Below are 24,896 nucleotides of genomic sequence, written 5' to 3'. Positions count from 1 at the left end.
GCTGAGACACCTTTCGATAATGCTAATTTAGAATAGTAGTGAGCATGGAAGGAAAAAATTTTAAAAGATTCTCTTCAATTTGAAATGACTTGAATTATGAAATTACAGAAGCAATATAAAAATTAAGTGTAATCAATGAAAAATTAAGATTTGAAAAGATTAAGATTTGGTGGTGCAACAAGTGAAAGCAGAGCATTATGAAGCTTTCCTAAGCCACTGTGGCCAAGAGTTCAATTCCTGGCTAGGGAGATAACCCACAATGCACGGCAGACCCCTCTTGGCCCCGCCGCTGCTTTTGCAGCAGTGCATTTCAATGGCTCTGCCTGTTCTGCTCCCCACTCTGTCTCTGGTGAATCCTGTAAAACCCTACCCTCAACACCTCATTCTTATGCATAAATTAAAACATCTAAAAAAAAAGATTTTGAAAAAAAGGTAATATTGAGGAATTGCTTGATTTGTATATATCAGTTATTCTAGTCATCACAAATACCATTTACTCCCCTTTCCCACTGACCATACATTAGGAATTATTCAAACTGTATGCCGATGTTTTCCAGGAGAGGAGGTATTAAAGGTTGAGAAAAACTTGGTCACTCTAACACTTATTTTAAATATTTTAAGCTATTACATATACATTGATACTCATCAGACTTTTCTTTAAAAGAACTCCTATTTATTATTTTGGAATAAAAAGTCACTCTCGTTGACTGGGAGCACTTTGCTTTCTCACAGATATTATTATATAACAATACAGTTGATTACATTTCAAAAGAAAATTCAGAACTTTTTCAGTTTTTACAGCAGTCATATTGATATTTTGTCCTCTATAACACTAATATTATCTTAACTTGTCCCAGAGTCATTTAGTCAGCAACTTCTTTTTTGTGAAACAGATGAAGTAGGAAGGACAAATGATAAAAATCTGAAAAAGCCAATGGATTTTTTCTCACCAAAGAGCACCAGTCCTTTTACCTTTTCTTGACTAACACTGCTCTGACCTTGGAGAGGATCTTAAGATATTAATGTTAAATCCAATGACTAACTCCTAATCTTCAGTTTTGTGTTTTAAGGGGGAAACTGTTCATAGGAGGTTACAGTAACGTGTACCAAACATTTCTTCAAAAAAGTAGTCAAGAAGCAGGAATGTCCTTCTCTCTGATCTGTCAGCAGGTTACCTACATCTTGGGTTCCTGAATGATGGGAAGGTGCAGTGATACAGACTTTACTTTATGGTGATGCAAAATAAATTTTTATTGGTTACATCACCATGACACTGAGATTAACCTATTAGAATAGTTCATATTATCTAACATAAAGTTATTTTTTAGACAGATAAGTAGATTAGGAAGATGTGTCATGTATATATACAATGGAACACTAAACTCAACTTCCAGTTGACACAACATGGATGTAACTAGAGGAGATTAGGCTAAGTAAAATGAGGCAGAAGAAAGACAAATACCCAGATGTTGTCACTTATATGTGGAAGATAAAGAAAAAAACCAAGCCAGTAACAAACCTAGAAATAGGATTGTAGAACTGAGACTACCAAAGGAGAAAGACAAACCAAGCCCATTTGGAGATGGGGTACAATGGGCTATATCAGAGAACTATAGTGCCTTGGTGGTGAGTGTGGTAACATACACCTGAATGAGGGTGATCTTATACCTTACCTTCTAAATCACATACAACGTTGAAAACCAGTTACCTCAAAAAAGGAAAAACAGGGATTCTGACAGGACAAAAGGGCAATCTCTTATTATGCTGCGCACCAGTATACAATGATGGAGAGCACTAAGAAGAATACTAAAGTTTAATTTGCTTTAATGAGGCATATGGTAATTGTGATGGATCATTTGTTCAAATAAATGTATGCATATGAAAAATAATGTAGTGATTATTAAATACAACAAGGAAAGAGCTAGAAAGGAGAAGAAATATTCCTGATGATATGTTTTTAATTTATTTCACTTTTTAAGATTTATTTATGCATACAAGTAATCCCTAGGAGAAGAAAGAATGAAAAACTAAGGAAATAACTGAGAAAACTTCCCAAACTTTGAGGAACTAAAGATAGGAATACAGGTAGCTAAAAGAAAATCTAAAGCATGACACAAAATAGTAAATTCAGGCCCTCCCTGATGGCCCAGCAGGCTAAAGCACAGCACTGAGAAGCTAAAGCCACTTTAGCATGAGTTTAACCCTCACCCCCAAGGTGATCAGTAAGGCATGGCTGACCTCTCCGGACCTGCCTGCTGCTTCCTTCATTAGCATATTTCAGTAGATCTGTTCCCCACTGTCTCTGGTGAATCCTCTCACCCCCACATCTCTGGCCTGTACTCCAGTTCTGTAAGCATAACTAAATAAATCTTTTATAAAATATATGTATGTAAATTCAGACATGTATAACCCCAAATGAGAGAGGTGTTAGTAGAGGAAAACGAGGAAAACAAAAAAGGAAATATTTTAGTTTTGTCATCCCCTTTCAATTTTGAAGCACAGCTCAAAAATATCTGTGAATTTTATCTAGGTTACTGAAAAGATTAGATTAAAAAAGATAGAAGCTGAAGAGTCAACAATCAATGAAGAAAAACAACAGGATCAATATGAGCCTCATTTTATAAACCATTTAACATATCAGTGACATTTGTTACTAAGAAAAGAAGTTATATTACAAAGGTATCAAAAACACCATCAGGCACCTAAAAAGAACTATTCATAAGGAAACATACAGCATTTTTCTATAATCAACTTTTTTCCTATAATTAACTTTAAATATGAAATTATAATTGTTAAATTGCTGAGATTCTTACTGCTTTAGTGCAAGGAATTATCAGATAAGCATTTTAAATACCCAAATGGTAATTAATGGGATTATCCCTAAATACCCAACTATACATAACTATAGGGTTGTTACTTTGATCTACATAGTGCCTGATATGTACAAAATAACTTTTAAATTCTTAACAATGACTGTTAACTATTAATAGAATTAAGTTGAGTATTAAGAAACTATGTGAAGTTCTCTTCTAGGCTAGAGAAAGTTGGCTAAATTTCTGACCAACCCACTCCAGAAGAGTGCAAAATTCGAAGATCTGCTAAAGGTCCTCAAGCTTATTTAACTATGGTTTTATAAAAATTAAGTCATACCTAAAGTTTATTTTTAGCATAGCTAGAATAGTGCCTGGAATACAGCTATAATCAGAAATTTTCACTACCTTCTATCAATCAAATTTTGAAATTGCTACTATTATAACTAACAGTATTTCCCTGAAGGAGTAAGAATTTTTAACTTAATATTAAAATTTTGAGCTAGATTATAGTCATGTTTCTCTATTATTTTCTGCTCAAATCTGAAGATAAAATATACTTTTCAATAAAATCCAATTACCATGGCAATAATTTTCAAAGGAGTCAATTGCATTAAAATATTATCAGCTACTTTTTATGAAAGGCTTTTGATAGTATTATGTGATCTCAGAAAAGTATAGCTTTCTAAAATGACAAAACCTACCTGCTCTGGCATAGCTCCATGTTCAATTCCAGTCTTCAATAATCTATAGCAATTACCAAACAGATCCCATTTTGTGAGATCATGAGCACTAAAAAAACAAAAACAAAAACAAAAAAAACCCAACAATACATTAATTTCATATAACTTACTAAAATAAATTAGTAAATAATTTAACTTATTACATAAAATTAATAACCTACATTAAATTTGAGTTTAGTTTCAGTGTGAAAAATAACAATTTTCTTGCAAAATTGAAAAAGAAACAAAGGAAATGTTTTAGGGCTCAAATTTTGAAATAGGGAAGGGGAGGAAAAAGGTAAAGTAAAAGACATAAAGGAAGAGAAAGAAAGCATGAGAGAGCATAAAATCATTGAAAGAATCCAGAAATCATTAAGAGAGATAAGCAATAATGTTTAAGTGAAGGCTACTGCCACATGGTTAACAAAAGCTCATATTCATATTCCAAAGATGGTGTAAATGGTCTACTGATTCATTTACAAGTTAAATCAAATTAAATACCCTACTAAGTTAACATACTTCTCCCACTATTTTTTAAAATATATTTAAACAAATCCATTTACAATTTCAAAGTATAATACATGTCTATTCTGTATTCACAAGATGGAGATAGACAAAATGGAAATATAGTAAAGCTCAAAAACTTTAGTATAGTTGGGTTCTCCCTGGTGGCGCAACGGGTTAAAGCACTGCATTATGAAGCTCTCCGAAGCAACTGCATGCACGAGTTCCATCCCTGGCCAGGGAGCTGACACACATGGTGTGGCAGACCTCTTCTGACCTGCCAACTGCTACCCTCCTCAGTGTACTTTGTTAATCTGCCTGTTCTGCTCTCCACTCTGTCTCTGGTGCATCCTCTCATCCACCATACCTTTGGCCTACATCCCAGTTCTGTAAGCATAAATAAATAAATCTTAAAACACACACACACACAAAACTTTAGAATAGCTATTTACATGGGCTGAGGACTTTTGAATGAGAAAATACTTACATTCTATGTATTATCTTTGCAATTAATTTCAAGACTAATGTTTTATATTCTCATGATTTATGACTGAAAACTAGATCACTGGCAATCAACTTTCATTTTCAAATCAAAGTACTTTTAAAAATAGTTTTGATGGGTCACTGAACTTTATTTTCAAATATCAAATATTTATTTTCAAATCAGAATTTGTTTCTCCATGTAATTCCAAACAAATACATTTGTTTATGATATCTGAAAAATTGATTGAACTAATTTAAGGGTACACTTAGATGTTCTTTTGACAAAAAGTTCTTTATTTTCTTTTTTACGGAAAAGCATGCCTATTTATAAAGGTTATACGAATTACATTCGAAAAATGACAATTGTTTTATTGATGTGACCTTTTTTCCTTATTCAAATTCAACTGCAAGGTCTACATAATAAGAACAGAATAATAAAAAATAACTATTCAGGAACAAAATGCCAATAAAGATAACTTTCATGGCTTTTCTCCAAATCTCATTTTTTATTTAGTAAGATTTCCATAAAGAATAAGTTCATCTAACTCGATAGAATGGATTAATTTAAACTTTTATTCTGTTTCTCCTTAAATATTATCAGGCTTAATCCTTAAGTATCAATTTATAATAAAAACCCTCAATTTAGCTAAAAAATAAAAACTAAGTAAAATACTAGACACTACAATATTTCTCTAAATTTTCTACTGCAGTATGGATGTTAAACATTATAATATGTTAGCAGTAGAAAGTAGAAGATGGTTTAATGCTATGTCTGAGTTACTGAGAGAAAATAAAAGAAAAATATTAGTCTGTTTTATGTTGTTTGAAATGTTATTCACTTATTCTACATTAAATTAAAAACTTACGGCCCTCCCTGGTGGTGCAGCAGATTAAAGCACAGCACTGAGAATCTAAAGCCGCTTCCGCATGAGTTCGATTCCCGCCTGCCCCTGGAGGTGACCACATGGTGTGGCAGACCTCTCCTGACCCGTCCGCTGCTCCCCTCAGAAATAGTAACTTACGGCCCTCCCTGGTGGTGCAGCAGATTAAAGCACAGCACTGAGAATCTAAAGCCGCTTCCGCATGAGTTCGATTCCCGCCTGCCCCTGGAGGTGACCACATGGTGTGGCAGACCTCTCCTGACCCGCCCGCTGCTCCCCTCAGCAGTGTACTTCGTCGATCTGCCTGTTCTGCTCCCCACTCTGTCTCTGGTGAATCCTCTCACCCTCTGCATCTCTGGCCTGTACCCCAGTTCTGTATGAATAAAATAAATCTTTAAAAAAAAAAAAAAAAAAATTAAAAAACTTACTTATGAAAAGAAGTTAACCGCTTTAATGTAGAAAGAACATTGTAAATATCATCATCATCAGCTTCTTCTCCCTATTAAATAAAAAAGATAGACACCAAGTCATTATTATAATGTTCCCATTCTCAAAAATCTATTAACAGAGAGAACCAAAAAAAAAAGGGACTCCATTTAAAAAATATAAATAGCACCTACTCACTGTGGGTAAATAAGAAGCCCCCTGCCCCTCATGTTCATAATCGCAAAACCTAAGATAACCAATTTTTACACTTTAAAAAAAGTCTTATAAACCTGAATTTATAGTTTTCAGAGTAATACTTCCCGAAGTATATAAAGTTATATCACATTTATTAGCACATAATTCAGTTATAGTAAATTCCTTTAAAATGTTGAATGAATGTTATATATTTTAAAAATTCTAATGGCTATTTCAAAGAATATTACTGATCGTCAGTTCTTCAGCTTTGAAATCACAATGCAAAATAAGAAGTGTCAGAAAAAAATTATCAGTTCACAAAAGTTAAAACTGAAGTTTTAAATAGGGAAAAAGTCAGGTACATAGATTAAAAAGAAAATTCTAGCACTCTGATCTTCAGAACAGAGAAAACTATAGCGGTTCCAGATTGCCATATATAGGTTGTAGGGAGAGGGTAAGAGGCTGGAATCACAGAAATATTCACAAAAATAATAGCTGGAGGCCCTTCCTGGTGGCACAGCCGGTGATGAAAGCACAGCACTGAGAAACTAAAGCTACTTCAGCATGAGTTCAATCCCCGCTCCAGGGATGATCCACGTGGCATGGCAGACCTCCCCTGGCCCGCCCATTGCTCCCCTCAGCAGAGTACTTTGTAGATCTGCCTGTTCTGCTCCCTGCTCTGTCTCTGGTGAAGTCTCTCACTGTCCCTACACCTCTGGCCTGTACCCCAGTTCTGTATGGATAAATAAATGTCTTAAAAAAAAAAAAAAAGCTGGATATATTTACTGTTATCTTGGGCACACCACTGGTAAGCAAGCATCCCTTATAATAAGTACATTTAATTTTTAAGTTACACTCAATAGTACATCATAATAATTCAGTAGTATACAAATGCTTATGAGATCTCATTTACATGAAATGATAAGAAAAGCTAGACCTTAAAAAGATTTTTACTAGAATAGAAAAACCTAGCTTTTATGAAAGTGATTTTAAAATAAAAATAAAATATAACCCAGGTCATTCTTTAAAGGGTGAACAATTAAGATAATGCTAACTTGAAAGGGGTAAAGATTTGTACTAGTTTTTTATTTTAAAATGAAAGGTGAGTTACAAACAGCTACCTTGAATAATCAGCAAAAGTGTAAGTGCACATCAACTTTACAACAAACCTCTTGTAGTAGGTCTTCCACAGAATGATTGAATCGATCTACAAACTCATCAATCAGCTGGCTTCGAGCTATGTCAACTCTGTTTTGGATGGTGTATTCTTCACTGCACAAGATGCTATAGGTTTTACTGCAGGCTTCTAAAACATCTGATTCTACATGTTTCTCCACAACAAACTTAATTTGTTTTAATAAAGCATCCAGATGCTGAGGGGAAAAAATTAAGGTTAATATTTCAGTACCTCAATTGTTAAATAAAAAATATGCTTATATAGTTATATGAAAACAAAATAATCCAGTTAATAAGTCTGATTATAACAGCAGAACTTTAGGAGTGTCTTACCTTTTCCATTCTACCTGTGCTATAAATTTCTAGATCAAAATACTGTGGGATTTGTAGCAGGTTTGCTACTTTCTCTGCATCTGCAGAATACTAGAAAGAGAAGCAAAGACAAAAAGAGGTAACTTTAATAGTACAAGGCAATAAAAAAAATTCAGTGGCATATTATCACAAAAATGTATATGAAATTGTACCTTTGATAGCAACATAGGAAGTGTGATGATAAAATGTTCAGTCAATTTGTTTCTATCATCAATTTGAGTTTTCCTTTCTTTGGCAGTTAGCACCTAGACACAAATTTAAATGGATAAAGAATAGGACTGTCATGTAATATTTGTAAATCTATACCATTACACAGAGTTATGAGACATTATTCTATATATGTATAAATATATTTTATATGTATAAGAATTATAAAATATATAGGCAAATAATGTAATTGAGAATGTTAAGACGAGCTAAATAAACTACTCAAGTAAAATTCACTTAGTTTTATACAAACTTTTTTAGTTAAAACACACCATTATTTTCTTAAATAGCTACTTCAGAATCACTAAACTTTAGATGAATTACTATTGGTTTAGAGTTTATAAAACTATTTCTATGAGTCATGAATATAAAAATACTGGAATCAATGGAGATGTTTTTCTAGAGTTTAAATCTCAATGTTAGTAACACTGATCTCCTTTTATGTTCAGCATTCTTCTAAAACTACTTTAGAAAGTCATTAAAAAAAAACAAAAAAAAAAACCAAATCAGTAGTTGGGCCCTCCCTGGTGGTGCAGCGGGTTAAAGCACAACACTAAGAAGCTAAAGCCACTTCAGCATGACTTCAATACTCGCGCCGGAGGTGACCCACATGGCCGGTGGACCTCTCCTGACCCTCCCGCTGCCCCCCTCAGCAGTGTACTTGGTCAGTCGGCCTGTTCTGCTTTCCACTGTCTCTGGTGAATCCTCTCACCGCCCCTGTACCTCTGGCCTGTACCCTAGTTCTGTATGCATAAATCTTTTTTTAAAAATATCAAGAGTTAATGAATTTTTACATACTTTTAAAAGCCTTACTAACAATTTTTCTAGACTCATTTATATTTGATTCTCCTTTGGACTAAGCTCATGAATCTGTAAAGGCAATAATCAAGAGAGGGTGATGGCTAGTGGTCATGGAATAAATTCAAACTGATAATGCCCTTACCTTAGCTTGGTAAACTGTAATTTTCAAATAAACTATTAAAGTTCAGTATAGTTAAAATAGGCATTTCTCCAAAGTATTATGTATTTTGTTATTATCTTAGAAGAAGTACAATCATAATGCTGAATGGGTTTATAGAACAGAACATTCCATTATACACATATTTATATGTTATACTGAGAAATATTTATATGTTTATGACAAACCTCATAAACATATAAATATTTTGAAAATCTTTCAAAACATTGTGTTTAGTTACATAAAAGCAATTAAAGGGACTACATATAAAATAGAATATAAAGTTAGGAATGTAGTAAGTATATTAAGACTTGAAATTAATTTGACAACGTAGAAAAGGTTTAAGAATACTGATATTAGGAAAATAATTACCTTTTAATAAATGATCAATGTCAAGACACTCTATGTATTAATTCATTTAACCCCTTGCATGGAATATAAAAAAATGCCATTAATACCTATGAATGGGGGAACTTGCCATCTGGTACAAATATGAAATGACACAAATTTATTCATATGATTTCAAATAGCTAAAGAATGGCAATAATCCAAGACTCTCACAATATCCACATAGTATAAACTATGTAGTCAAGAAAAAACTTATCTTCAATTACATTGAGATGATATATATCGAGGATTATTTTTAGATGAAGAAAGTTACAAAATTCTGTATAAAGTTCAAATCTTTTTTAAGATTTATTTATTCATACAAAACTGGGGTACAGGCCAGAGATATGGAGGGTGAAAAGATTCACCAGAGACAGAGTGGGGAGCAGAACAGGCAGATCGATGAAGTACACACACTGCTGAGGGGAGCAGCGGGCGGGCAGGAGAGGTCTGCCTCGCCATGTGGATCTCCTCCAGGGCAGGCGGGGATTGAACTCATGCGGAAGTGGCTTAAGCTTCTTAGTGCTGTGCTTTAACCTGCTGCGCCACCAGGGAGGGCCAAAGTTCAAATCTTTATAAGAAATTAAGAGGGAGGAGAATGAAGAATAAGACAACATCTTTTTGTGTGTACATGCATTTACCTGCATTTGCAAAATCAAACATTGGAAGAATAAATCAGAAACAAAAACAGTTACTAGTGGGAATAGGATCTTGAAATCATTAAGATTTCTCTATATACATACTTTTACATGGATTGGAATTTAAGTATGTGAATGTTACATATTTTTAAAATAGGATAACATTCTATTTATCCTTTTTTACAAAGGATAAAACATCCAAGGGGAAATACTAATATGCTTATTTAAAAAAGATCAGTACAAATGTGATTTTCATATACACATGTACAATGAAAGAGATATATTTCTTATCTTCATCTAATAAAAGTATCTAGAAGAAATGTTAAGTAATTGACAATACTCTTAGGACAAGATTTTGATGTTTAAAATAGTAGTTGCTATTAAAAGGAACCAGGGCTCATTGGTGACTCCTGTGTTAAGTAGCATAGAATCAGCCCTCAAGACGACCTCCCAATCATCCCTGTTTCCATATTGTCATTCTTTATAGTCTCCTTCCACAGTGAATAAGGCTGTTATGTGTAAGTATGACGCTGTAGAAATGATTATGTATGATTTTGCTAGCAGTTATGTATATGTCTCTTTTTTGTTATTACCTTGTCTCTTCTCTACTGCTTTTTTTAGTTAAACATTCTTTAGTGTAGCACTAGAATGTCTTTGTTTTGCTTATCTATTTTAGGTATAAATAGATGCTCTAGTACTACAATAAACATCTTTAAAACTTACAACTGACTTTAATATAACATTAACGACCACAGACTATAGGACTTTTGCACCGTTATATTTCCTTTATCCTTTTTATTATTGTTCTCATGTAAATTTATGTTATAATCTTAATGCTATTAACTACATTAAATAATCACTTGTCTCTATAAATAAAAAAGATATATAATATATACAGCTTTTTATATTCCTCCACATATTTACCTTCATTCCTTTCTGTGAATATGACTTACCATCTATATTATTTTTAATAGCCTGAAGGATTTCTTTCAGTATTTCCTATAAGACAGGCCTTCTAGCAACCTGTACCTTAATCTTTGTTTATCAGGGAATGCTTTTATTTCACTGGCACACCACCTGAAAGCTAATTTAGCTAATTTTACTGGATTTATAATTACTAGTTGACAATTTTGTTGTCATTCAGCAACTACGTCACTGTATGGTATTCCAGCATCACTGGTAAGAAGTCAACTGCCAATTTCATTGCTGTTGCCCTCTAGATGAGTTTCCTTTTTGTTTTCAGAATTTATCATCTTTGACTTTTTTTTTTTTTTGTTAAGATTTTACTTCTTTATGCATACAGAACTTGGGTACAGGCCAGAAGTGCAAGGGCGGTGACAGGACTCACCAGAGACAGAGTGGGGAGCAGAACAGGCCAATTGACGAAGTACACTGATGAGGGGAGCAGTGGGCGAGACAGGAGGTATGCCATGCAATGTGGATCACCTTTAGGGCTGGGAATTGAATTTATGCTCAAGTGGCTTTAGCTTCTCAGTGCTGTGCTTTAACCTACTGTGCCACCAGGGAGGGTCCCATCTTTGACTTTTAACATGCAACATATCCTGTATCTCCCTGAGACCTCATCTGTTTGTGGGTTAAAGAGTATATTCAAAGGTCAGTCAGGTCTTGTTTGTCTTAGCTTTTATTTTTCCATAGGGCTTGGTCAATCTCCCCTGTCAGTGAGGAATATATGGAGAACCTGTGTAGCTGTGTTAACAGTTTTCTCATTTCAAGGAGAAATTTTAGCTGGTCCTACTTTTTTTTTTCACCAACTGAGATCATAACCACCAAACAGCACAGCTTTGATATTTTTCCTTGTTTATTTCTACCATTTGCTCTCTCTAGTTAACAAAGTGTTGACTTCTGATACCTGTCCCATGCTGAGTTTATACTCTGACAGAAAAGCAGCTGGTTTATACATACAGTACCACTATGAAAGACTACTGACCTCACCAATCAGGCTTGTGATTATATGTATACTGGAAATCCACACAAGGTACCAAAAACTACTGCAAATTTTACATGAAACTTTAGCAATGTTTTTAAGGATAAATGTTTCTGAACTTGTTATCTTTGTGAATTTCTAGAGGGCTGATATGGGTTTTTTGGGACTACAGATTATTTAATGTAGTTAATAGCATTAAGATTATAACATAAATTTACATGAGAACAATAATAAAAAGGATAAAGGAAATATAACTTGGTGCAGCTTTATACTTTTTAAATGTTTTTTTGGCAGAAAAAACTGCCTATATCTTCATAAAAACAAACTCAGATTTTACATCTGTGATTATCTCATTTTATCTTTAATACCAAGAACAACTGTAATATTAGCCCCATATTATAGACAAGAAAATTAAGGCACAAAAAATAACCAATTATCCACAAATTATACAGTTGTCAAATGGAACTAAGCAGCTTGCCTTTAGAGCCTTTCTATATGGAGTTTTTAAGAGATATGAATGTGAAAATTCTTGAAGTGCTAGGATAGGTGAAGTATAGATGTTATTAGAGCATGGGAGAAAAGAAAAGAATCTATTTTTGGATCCTGAGTATACAGTAGACACAACATTAAAAAGATGAAGCACCTAGAGAAATAACCCAGAAAGGAAAGGAAAAATACCAAATGATGTCATTCACAGCAGGAGTATAAAGGATGGGGGGGGGGAGAAAATAATAATAATAATGAATAGCTATATACCAGAGACATTTTGCAGTGATGGGATGGGGAATGGGATCAAAAATGGAGGTGGGGAGAGTGCACTGGACTATGATGATGGCACACAGGTGATTTGGTGATGGTAAGCCCACGGGGATTACAACTGAGATGGAAAAAGGCACAAAATGATGTGAAAATAAGCTATTAAAAGAAAAAAAAAAAAAAAAGATGAAGCACCGTAGCAGGTATCACTTACAAAATGCCATGCTTTAGGATACATCTATCAGTAAAATTATCAAATATTTAAGATGGTTAATAGGTTACACTAAAGCCTTTTTGTTAATTTCTCAGTAATACAACTTACTCTCTTGCCGGTGCCTCTTCCCACTGGAGGATGTGCCTCAGCAGCCTGACGAATTGTACAAACCATTAGTTCTATAAGAGCACTCTCTTGACGGTCAGACATTGCTAAGGTGAAACAAGACATATTAATAAGTAGAGAGCTTTATAACCATGCATTAAAGATGAACACAATTATAAAAAACTGTAAATGTATTCAATTACTGATTAAAGTTAATCTATTTTTCCATTTTAATATGTGTTTGTCCTTAAGAAAAACAAGAGATATGAAAAGTAAAGAAAACAGATAGACTGGTCTCTTCTATTATCTAGCTTCTAATATTGTGCTTCTGAATTAGTGTGACAATAACATTTTACTGACTTTTTATATATCATTTAAAGATCATTTAAGAGGGTAGCTTTCTATTTTTGTTTTATTTTTAAAAACTTAATGTTATTCTCATTAACACTATTTTGAATAATATAATTAATTATAAATGGTAATTTGTGTTATATAATTCAGTCACACTTTTCCTGAAAGTTCACTGAAATTTTTTTAAAATTCTTATCACTATAAATAATGTAACAATAAATAGCATTAACACCATATATATGTAACTGATACTTTTATTTCTGTAGAATAAATTTTGAAGGGTGAGAGTAGTAAGTCCAAGGTTAAAATGTTGATGTTAACAAATTACAAGATAATTTATTGTAATTCACATCTCCAACTGTAACACTAAGAGTGTTTAGGTCCCCATATCCCTACCAACACTAGAAATCCCTTTAATTTTTGCCAACCCATGACTGAAAATGGCATTTCATTATATTTTGAAATGGAGTATATTTTCTTGTCAACTTTGTATATAACTTTTTGAGATTTTTCTATGATTAGTCACTCCTTTTTTTTCTTTTGTTATTCGCTTTTCCTATCCTCTTATGAACTTTTCTATATTAGGAATAACAATTTTGTATTCTGAATGGTACAAATGTTTTCTTCCAGTTTGTCCTTTTTTGTTAACACTCTCTTCGCCTTATTATTTATCAGGTAGATACTGTTAATTTTTACAATTTGTTCCAATTTGTTCTATGACTTCTGCGCTTCACCTCCCAAACCCCCAGCTTTAAAATGTAACTGACAAATAAGCTTCAGGGTTTCTTGTGTTGCTTTCAAAGATGTCCTTATTCTCAGTATTATAGAAATATATTTTCTCCTTCTCCTTCCTTTCCCTTTCTCTTTGATGTTCTCCCTTTACTTTCTTCTTTTTACTTCTTTAATCTACTTATAATTTTTTTCCTGACAATACGTATGGAGCAGCAGATGAACATCCAATTATGCCTTCACCATTATGATACAATCAGCTTTCCTTGTGAAATTTGAAAGTCATTTTAACATGTTTTAGGCTCCCATATATATTTTTTGAATTATATCTGAACTCTCTAGCATTCACTAATCTATTCCTATGTAAAGTCATACTGTTTTGATTATAGGTGTTTACAATATAATTGCATTTAAATACATACTTATTATATAATTTTAACTCGAACAATTTCCTTTCTAGTCCTTTTATAAGGTGTTTCTAACTTTCATAATAGCAATTTATTAGGCATTTAAGTATAAAGACTGTAAAAAAAATGACTTATTTTTATGTATTAACTTGTTTTACATTCAAAACAATTCTAAGAGATAGAACTAAGACTTCATACTCTCCACCTGGGGAAAATGAGTCACACAGAGGTTAAGTAATTTTTCAAAGCACTTAGCTTAGTAGAGCCAGGATATGAGTTCATGTCGTTTGACTCTAGAGTCTGTGCTTTTAAGTACTGTTATATAGTAGGTTACATTTCATTGTAACATTGAGGAATTAAGAGTCCTGATTGACTTGGAAGGAAGCAATACTATTCAAAGTCTGGATTCTTGATACTTATTCTGCTTAAAGTCAGTTTCCAAGACCTTTTGGACAGTGTTAAGTGAGGACTTTCTTTACTGCTCATTTTACATAAGCTTTGAAACTATATAATTTTTTGCACAAAAGAACTGGAGTAGGCCAGTGGTAAGGGATGAGAGGGTTCATCAGAAATAGAGTAGAGAGTAGAACAGAGAACTCTACTGCAATATACTGCTAAAGAGAGCAGAGAACAAGACTGGAGAGGTCTGCTGCACCATGTGGGTTAGCTCCCTGGTAAGGAGGGTCAAACTCAGGCCATAGTGATGAGACATAAGCCATAGGCCACCAGGGAAACCCCTACATAAATTTAAAAAATAATTTTGTTTAGTTTTTTTCCTCACCTCACCTTCCAGAATGTTCTCTAATCACTAGAATTCAGATTGGTATCTGAAAAAAAGTACTATCTGGTAATAAATGACATTGTTATTCTCTTTCAGTAAGATGATTTAGATGTTTTACCCTCCTAGTCATTTAACAAAATATTATAGTTTTCTTCTCACCAGTTCTGTACTTTTATTCTTAAATTCATTCCCATGTGTTTTTAAAGATAAGACTTTGAGACTAACTTGATCAGTTTAATTCTAATTTCCGTCTCCCTCCCTTGATCTCCTTCTTTATACACTTACTTATGTTAAAGATCAACATTTATAGAGGTTACAGACAGACCAGGTATAAAAAAGAAAGATTTAAAAGTTTATATTGAATATTTAAAAATAAACTGGGGCAACAGCAATGAGAAGGCAAACAAATATAGTATCTTATCTTTTATTCTGTAACAAAATTATTCTGTACAAGAAGTAAATATGTACATCATAATTATCATTCTGTTTTAACATAAAAACATGAACTTCAGTTTAGTTTAGAAAAACCACATGAAATAATAGCTTTTCTATTTGGACTCCCTGATCCAATACCTAATAATATAAAAGCAATACAAAACTTAATTAATAAACAAGAGTCAAATAGATGCAATGGTTTAAACAAATGGGTAGCTGTTAAATCATATGAATTCTCAGATAACTATACAACTTCCTAAGTCAGAAACCTCTTTGCATATTATCTCCTTTTCCTCACTACTGATTTTACTCTGATCACCTTAACCTTTGGATTCTTTTCTTACTATCCATTGAAAACAAATGCTTAAAAGTTACCAACACCCTAAATCACCACTAAATCTAAAGATGTTTATGCATCTTTTTCTTCTCTGCTATATATGCTATTATTGGTCATAGCTTTCTTGAACACCGTCTCTACTAGGTTTAAATGATCCCTTATTATTCTCTTTACAGCTTCTAAATTGCAATTTCTCTTACTCTTCTTGTTTTGTCCCATACGCACAATTCATAAAAATAAGACATGAATTCTTTTCTTCTTTATAAGCCAAACTAATTCTCCTTTTCACATCTTTTTCTTAAAGCATCTCTCATAAGTCACTGAGACAACTACCTAATTGGTCTTCTATTTCAAACCATATTTACAAAGTCTCTTAAAATATGAATCAGATCCTATTACTCCCTTGATCAAAATTCTTAAATGGCTCCCACTACTAGACTTAGAAAGAACTAAATAAATCTTATGAACTAAAGCATTCTACATCATCTCGTCTCTGCTTCTATCACATTTTATGTTACTGGCTTACTATGCTATAGTTATTGCAGCTACAGGAACATCACATTATCATTCTTGTTCCCAGTATTTTGTGACTGCTGTTTTCTCTATTTAGAGGATTCTTTTGATACTTCCTATGCTTGGCCATTCATTCTTAAATTCTTTTTTTAAAAAAAAGATTTATTTTATTTATTCATATGGAACTGGGGTACAGGCCAGAGATGTGGAGAGTGAGAGGATTCACCAGAAACAGAGAGGGGAGCAGAACAGGCAGATCGATGAAGTACACTGCTGAGGAGAGCAGTGGGCAGGTCAGGAGAGGTCTGCCTCACCATGTGGATCTCCTCCAGTGCAGGCGGGAATCGAACTCATGTGGAAGTGGCTTTAGCTTCTTAGTGCTGTGCTTTAACCCGCTGTGCCACCAGGGAGGGCCCTCATTCTTAAATTCTTAACTCACAGGTAGTGACCTTAAGCAGTCTTCCTTAGGATTCAATTTGTATGGTGGTATTTTTATCCACCATACACTTATTAGCTCTTAAAGTTATTCTGTTTACTTGTTTTGTTCTACCTTCCCCACTAAAATGGAAGTTCTACGATGGGAATGAGCTGATCTTGTTTAAGACTACATCCTCAATGCTTAAAAAGCACATAGCAAGTGGTGAATATTTAAAAGTACAATTGAAGGATTCCATGCTTTGAAGAATTTCAATTATACACATTTATTTTATCCATCAACTGAAGCACAGAATTTTAGCAATCAGAAATTAGCACAGACTTATCAAGTCAAAGTCCTTTTTCAATACAAGAAGCTATGATTCAGACAAGTTAAACGACTTAGTTATGGCCTGGTTATGTTTTATTTTTGCCTAAATTTTAATACCCTCACATACTAAAATGTAATCCTGTAATTTGATTTCAATGTGAATACACACCCACCTAACCCCAAATGAAAAACATACTCTGTCCTTTAAAAATACTGCCAGGCAGTTTTAAAGACATTAATTTAAAAAGTTACTGATACTCTAACAAGTATGTGTACCCCCAAATGCTAGTCCTATTATCTCTAATTGCTTATTACTAGACTTTCATCCACTGTAAAATCTATCTCACTCCAAATCCTATAACTTAATTTATAATTATTCTTAAAAAAATTACTAGTGGCACTTTGTTATCATGAAACACAGCAAAACATTAGCACAAAAAAGTGATCTGGATGCTATTCCATGACAGAGCCTACATATAGCATAGCATGCATATGGACAAATGTATAAGTTATAGCATGATATAGACATAGCTCTGCAAGTTATAAATAATTATCCCTAGGCTTGTCTACCAAGATTCAATCATACACTAAGACCATTCTTTGGCTAAAAAAAATATCCTCCATTTTATAGCTCACTTTTCTGGTTAAAAGCAAGCCTGACAAACCAAACCAACTGCTAGACTAGAAATTAAACACAAATAAACTATAAATTTAAATCACAATGAAACACCTGCCCTGCTTTTATATCTAGAAGAATGAACCACACAGAAGAGAAGGACAGAACCTAGTATGCAATTACATCACAACAAAATAAGGTATGCAAGAAAAGTAATCTCTATCTTACAAAGAAAGAGAAGCTAAAGATTAAAAAAAAAAAAAAAGGACATTCATAACAAGACAATTAAAAACAGGGATTTACTTCTTTTGATTCGAAAGTCCCCTTTTTAGAGCACGATTAGCCTCATTTATATCAAGGTATCATCTGTATTCTAGAACCATTATATGAATGAAATTAAATAATAATTCACGTTATTATTTAGCATATAAGACGCATGCTTTGAAATAATCACATAGCAATTATTTTCCCTGTTTCTTGAATAACTACATAAATGACTATATTTTTGATTTCCTGATTTTAATATTTAAGATAATAAAACAAAAGAAGGGATGATGGAGTCTAATTAAATCCTTATGTGTTAAAGGCTTTACTAAATCCACATGTAAATATATCACAAAACATTTTTGCATGCATTTTTTTACATTAACTACTTTTTTTACTTTAAGATTTTTGTTTTAAATCAGCACAAAGAAAGAATTTGAATATTACCAAACAATTAATATGGATTTTAAAAAACTTGGGTGAAAATGTGTTGGGAAGCATTCTCTCTTCCACAATATCACTAATATCATCAATTTTCTTAAAAAAAGAAACAAAAAACAAAAAACCTTGGGTGAGATATTAGTAGCCAATCTAAAAGGATGTTATAAACTGTTGAGAAATCTTTACTAATTGCAGGAAACAAACTGTACTCTTTGCAAAATGATACACATCATGCTTACATATATTCATTTTTTAGAAGTGAACTATACAGAAAGGTATGACTGAATGGAAACCCAAAATAATAATGTAAATCAACTTATCAAAATACTATACCTTCCTCTCCTTGAACAGGTTCTTCTAGTAGCAACTCTGTCATACATTCCCAGTCTTTCAACAGTTCTTGAGAACTCTCCCACAAACTGTCCACCAAGTAGGCTGCATGTTCATGTAACTAAAAATAATAAATCAACTGTGACTGAAGAATATTTAATGAAGAAACAACTACTGTATTTTGAGTCAAACCATTTTTTTCCATAATTAAAATGGCCCAATCACAATGTTTCTAAGAGCTGCTGCGAAAACAATATTGTATTTTACTGTCAACAATAGGGCTGCAATGAATAGAAACATTCTTTTTTGTTTGTTTGTTTTTAACAGTAGTAAGGTTAAGGATCTCCTAGTCCAAAGAAAGGCATCATTTATAGATAAAGTAACTTAAGTAAACTAGTTAACAGAATTCCTGATTACAAGTTGCATTAAGGCCACTTTTTACTATTACTAATTTGTCTCTTTATAACTTATCTCTTTTAAAGGACATTAATTACTTTCTTTCAGAATCCCATTTGAAACTTTGGTACTAGCCTACTTTACATCTCTTGTTATTTTTGTTCAGATCAGAATTTAAGTGACTATCTTCCTTCTCTTTTCTACTCTTGATTTCCATTTGACACCATGCATTCCCATAGTTTCCATTTTTACTTTAGCAATTTTATATGAACTCACATTCCCAAAGTAAACACATATAGTTATGTTCTTCATCTTGTCTTATTAGTAGCTGGATCGGCTGCTGGCACAGTTCAAGCTTTTAGTGTAATTCCAGTAGCAATGGTGTTTTTAAGAATGACTTTTCTATGCACTGAAACAAGGCATATTAAAATCTGGCTTGGGCCTTTTCATTGTTGTTCCAGAATATATGTGTTCTAGTAAACATTCTCATGTAGATGTTAATTTATCTGATTGATCACTTTCCCATTTTTTGGACTCATGTGATAACTTAGTAAAATGTATTCTGTTAACACCAATAAACAGTTGTTCTGATGTGTATACCAGAAGTATGTGATGTGTGGGTCCACTTACCAGGTAAGAGTGGCTACCAACATTAGCAGCAACAATTACTATGACATGGCCAATCAGAAACTGACGACATAATGTTTACAATACAACCTTTTTTGGCCACTTAAGTTGCTAGTATCAAAACTGTATATGAATACCAGCTAAGTCCATGAGAAAAAAAGACCAACAAAAATCCACTATCATAGGCAGTAAAAGTAGCAGATTACAACCACCTTTCAGATACTTTATACCAAGGACCTTCTATTGGTAGTGAAAGAGCTATAAGAAGGTATGTTCTGAGGCATTTTCAATGGTTATAAAATTGAAAAGGATCTAAAATCCTCAAAATAAAAAATGTATCCAAAAAATTTTTGGATCATAACCTTAAAAAATGGTATGAAAATCAGGCATCTGTAGGTACTGTTTGTGCTTTTGCTTTTCAAGATACATGAAGAAGAAAGGCAATTCATTAATATAAGTCACTGGAAAGCAAAACTGATAAAGTTGATTTATAAATCACAAATTACATTTATATCTAGCTAGATTTTATATTCCTGCTTTTATTTATGATTTATTTCATAAAGGTTTCTTCTAAGTCTGTAGAGAAGGCAAACTAATCTTATTTTCCTGGTGACTTTAATTATCAATTCAATTTTCTAAGTGTAGTCTAAAGCATCTTTAACTGACTTCATAGCTACTCATAATGTTTTAGCTCAAGCTTTTTTTCTGTTTACTAACCTCTCTGTTAAATAATTAAATATATTACAGGAATTCACTGTATAATGGAACTTTACAGTGATTTCTCTTATGAAAAAATAATTTACAATACAGATAATCATCCCTAGTTATTAAAACTAAAATATCTAAGTATCCCTATATTGGGTTTTAGTTTCTGCTGAAATAAAGTCAGTCATGGGAAATCCTGAACAACATATAAACAAAAAAGGAAAAACATTACCGTTCAGGTACTAGAAATAAGCCAGGTGCAGAAGTTTCTTGGTTCTATCAACAAAGTGCATTAATTTCCTGTCTTAAATGACTGTCTTTATTAGCCTCATCATTCCATATGCCTAGGAATGATTATATGTCTAGATATCCAGAAATGCTCTGGAATATGCTTATTACTGTGGAATAATTATTAGTAGCATCCTTTTTCCTCTGTAAAGCATCAGTTTGTATACTGAATTCTATGATCACAATGTTGACAGGGAAATAGGAACTCATCACACTGAAGTACAATGTATCCTACCAGTTGGCATGTACCTAAACTATACAAAGTACATGGTCATTTGAAACCAATGACTGTTATAAAGAAGGCAATGGCTTAAAAATGTCATTTGCAAAGAAAGTCAGCCATTACTGACAGTTTACAAGACTTCTTAACCCCTATCATTTTACCTATAATTCATACACAAAACAGGCAGACGATTCTATGGAACGCAAGCCTCTTTCAATAAAATTTTTCTAATTCTATAATTAAAATGTTAATATGCCAACAGGACAAAGAAAGAAAGATCATAGCTTACTTGATCCTTAAGTGACTGGTAACTTATACATAAGCAAGATTCTATTTTTTAAAAGAGATTTGTTTATTTACGCATTCAGAACTGGGGTACAGGCCAGAGGCAGGGGCAGTGCAAAGTTTCACCAGACACAGAGTGTGGAGCAGAACAGGCAGAATGACTAAGTACACTGCTGAGAAAAGCAGCAGGCAAGACAGGAGAGGTCTGCTGCACCATGTGGATCTCCTCTGGGCCAAGGATCAAACTCTGCACTGAAGCAACTGTGGCTAGCTTGCAGTACTGCATCCTAACCCGTGTGCCACCAGGAAGGGCCCAATTAATTCTATTTTGATTTCCAAGGTTGCTTTCAATTCAGTTTATTATTAAAATACTATTAGTTATCATTTGTTAAGAGTAAAACAGGAATTCAGTATATAATCATAAGTTAGAAATTTAGTATACAATCGTAAACCCACCATAATATAAGAAAGTAACTTTAGTAGTTCTGGCTCTGGGCAATACAAATATAAGAAGATATAAGAGTTTTAACAAATGTTTTTTGTGAAACACAGGAAATTAGAAATATTACTATATGTGATCATGAATCAACCAGACATCCTAAAATGTGACTCTACTTGTTTCTGCAGGAAATGCTACAGATGAAAGGAATGCTACAGATGAGAACCTAGTGAATACAGAAATATAGTAATAACCATCTGGAAATAGAGCAGCTTTAAATAAAAGCTGTAAATGGGTAACAGGTCTCATGCTTTTTCATTATAAAAAAATAAAAAGCCCGACTTTTCAAATATCCAAGAAATTTCCCTTTAATAATCAAGTTCAATTAGTTCAGATTAGCGTATTCCCTAAACTCCGCTAAACTTTGGAGTAAATAGTTCAAATAGTATTTGAATGTCTTATCCCTAATACTTTTGAAACCATTTTCATAATAAAGTGAAACTTTTACATGGACTTGTTTGTTATATAGTATGTTCAAGCCTGTTTCTCTTTAATTTAAGGATTTGGGAGTATTACTTAAATGGTCTACCTAAAGTATGACTTAGTATTTACTATTTCATCTTAAACATACCCAAATATTTTGTATTCTGCTCCACATTTGCTTGGTTAAGAAAGTTTTCAAAACCGTACTATGTGAAGTATTGTACCCTGGACCACAGCTTAAACAGCACCTAGGAGCTTATTAGAAATGCAGCATCTCAGGCCTCTTACCAGAGTAACTGAATTAAAACTGGCATTTGAGAAGGATTCCCAAGTAATTTGTATGCATATTTGAAACACACTTTTTAAACACATGCTTTACACAAATGCAGCCCTCTAGCCAGCTTTGATTTTTACTTTATTTCTTCTTTACTCATTCTCAATTCACTTAGAAAATATTAGAAACACCTTCACCACTTTTTGACATACTTTCTCCTAACCCCACTCATTTTACTGACTCAGTTCTTCGCCTCTAATTTTAATTTTCACATAGGGTGCCCGACTGTCTTTGTGTTCCTAGTCCTATACAGTTTCTTTGGTACTTCCAAATTCAAGTAAGTCAAAGGTTTTTAACTTCTCCTTCTTCCTGGACATTCCAACACAGAACAAAAATACTTTTTCACAAATAAAATTGGAAAATCCTGTTTTCTAGATTTTCTTTTTTCACTTTATTATAACTGTTTCCACTTGTTTCTAAGTCAACTAAGTTTACTTATTCAAGCGTTCTTTTACATTTCCTACAATAGTATACACAAAATAGAAAATACAACTTATTATCAAGGAGCATTTTTATGGTCAAAAGCAAAATTCACTTATGCAAATAGATTAGTATAATGTATTGTGAATTTTAATTAAAAATCGTTTAGGTGACGACTACCACTTGAAAATATAGCTATCAGTTTGTACAAATATCAATTAAAAAACTTAAATTCTTATTTTTCTTCTTAAATAATTTTCAAATAAGTCAACACTAAAGGTTTTCACAGCTTGACAAATTTGAAAAACTGTTTAAATAATTTCAAAGCTATACGCAAGGCAAAAAAAAAAGGGGGGGAAGCAACAATGGGCAAAACTGTATGCAGTTCTACAATACTAGATAAACTTAAAATTGTGAAGCTATATTGTGTGTTGATCCATACCTGCATACATACTCCTACAAAAAAACACAAAGTCCTTATTTCCTAACCAGGTAATCAATGGAGGCAACTTTGTAAGAAACAAACTTATTTTCACTTGATTAAAAAATAATCAATAACTTCAAGAAATGACAATTTTAATTAATATATAATCTAATCCCGAAACAAAAGAGTTATATTAAAAATTTACCTCACTTTCAAGAAAGAAAAGAACCAGCATCCTAATGAGGTTCCCATTGGGACTGTTCCTTCCCCTCCTCTTTGCTAATGCTTCTTCTGCTTGTGGGTCATGTCTGCTAAATAGTCTGGAAGTAACAACAAAGCAAAGCATTAAAATTTGCATAGATATGAATTTTAGTTTTTACTTCACTGTGTAAATTATTTCTGGGTAAAAAAATAACAGAGATCAGGTCACTGATTTATTTCAAAATAAGTGTATATGTTTTCATAGGTTAAGAGAAATGGCTAGATGTGAACAATTTCACACATCCAACCATATAGAAAATGTAAAGGAAAGCTTTTCATTGACAAATCATTAAGGTTCAAATATGCATAGAAAACATACACTGCTATTTTACAGATTAGACAGATTAGACAGTATGACAGATTAGAATGTGTAATTTTAAAGAGCTCTGTTCCCTTAAAAACTAATTTCACAAGAAGGCAAAAAACCCACCTACCACGTGAAGACTAAAACCCACACTACTGGAAGACCATTGGATCAATGAGGAGATCAAAGAAGAAATTAGAAAGTACTTGGAGAAGAATGACAATGACGACACAAGTCTCCAAAACGTATGGGACACATTAAAAGCAGTTATAAGAGGAAAATATATAGTAATACAAGCTCACATAAAGAAACAAGAAATAGCTCAAAGAAACAACCTAATGTCCCACCTTAAAGAATTGGCAAAACAACAACAAAATAACCCAAAAGCCAGCAGAAGACAAGAAATAATAAAAGTCAAATCAGAAATGGAAGTCAGGTAAACAGTCCAAAAAAAAAAAATCAACGAAACCAAAAGTTGGTTCTTTGAAAAAATAAACAAGATAGACAGGCCACTAGCAAGACTCACAAAGAAAAAAACAAGAGAAAGCACAAATAAACAGAATCATAAACGAAAGAAGAGAAATCACAATAGACACAGCAGAAATCAAAAGAATAATCAGAGAATACTATGAACAATTATATACAAACAAATTGGACAATTTAACAGAAATGGAAAAATTCCTACAACTCTACAACCACCCAAAGCTAGATAAAGAAGAAATAGAGGGCCCTCCCTGGTGGCGCAGCGGGTTAAAGCACAGCACTGAGAAGCTAAAGCCACTTCCGCATGAGTTTGATTCATGCCTGCCCTGGAGGTAACCACATGGCGTGGCAGACCTCTCCTGATCTGCCCTCTGCTCCCCTCAGAAGTGTTCTTCGTAGATCTGCCTTTTCTGCTCCCTGCTCTGTCTCTGGTGAAGCCTCTCGTCACCCCTGCACCTCTGGCCTGTACCCCAGTTCTGAATGCATAAGTAAATAT

General features: G+C 33.1%; 1 protein-coding gene across 2 annotated transcripts in view; it reads right to left on the bottom strand.

Annotated features, from left to right (window-relative positions):
- STAG1 (stromal antigen 1) overlaps positions 1–24,896 on the bottom strand; it is a 293,851-nt gene that overhangs the window by 46,785 nt on the left and 222,170 nt on the right. For both annotated transcript variants that reach the window (XM_004682176.2, XM_004682177.2), the window contains exons 14-21: positions 23,558–23,672; positions 18,732–18,849; positions 12,783–12,886; positions 7,722–7,814; positions 7,531–7,620; positions 7,191–7,394; positions 5,829–5,899; positions 3,515–3,602 (exon numbers count right to left, since the gene is read on the bottom strand). In XM_004682176.2, coding sequence (XP_004682233.1) covers positions 3,515–3,602; positions 5,829–5,899; positions 7,191–7,394; positions 7,531–7,620; positions 7,722–7,814; positions 12,783–12,886; positions 18,732–18,849; positions 23,558–23,672 — 883 coding nt within the window. The remainder of the gene's footprint in view (positions 1–3,514; positions 3,603–5,828; positions 5,900–7,190; positions 7,395–7,530; positions 7,621–7,721; positions 7,815–12,782; positions 12,887–18,731; positions 18,850–23,557; positions 23,673–24,896) is intronic.

Source organism: Condylura cristata, unplaced genomic scaffold (genome assembly GCF_000260355.1).
Source record: "Condylura cristata isolate star-nosed mole 26May11 unplaced genomic scaffold, ConCri1.0 scaffold00014, whole genome shotgun sequence".
In the NCBI taxonomy this organism is placed as follows: domain Eukaryota; kingdom Metazoa; phylum Chordata; class Mammalia; order Eulipotyphla; family Talpidae; genus Condylura; species Condylura cristata.
Note: the sequence above shows the minus strand (reverse complement) of the source record. Positions and strands in the feature narration are given on the sequence as shown.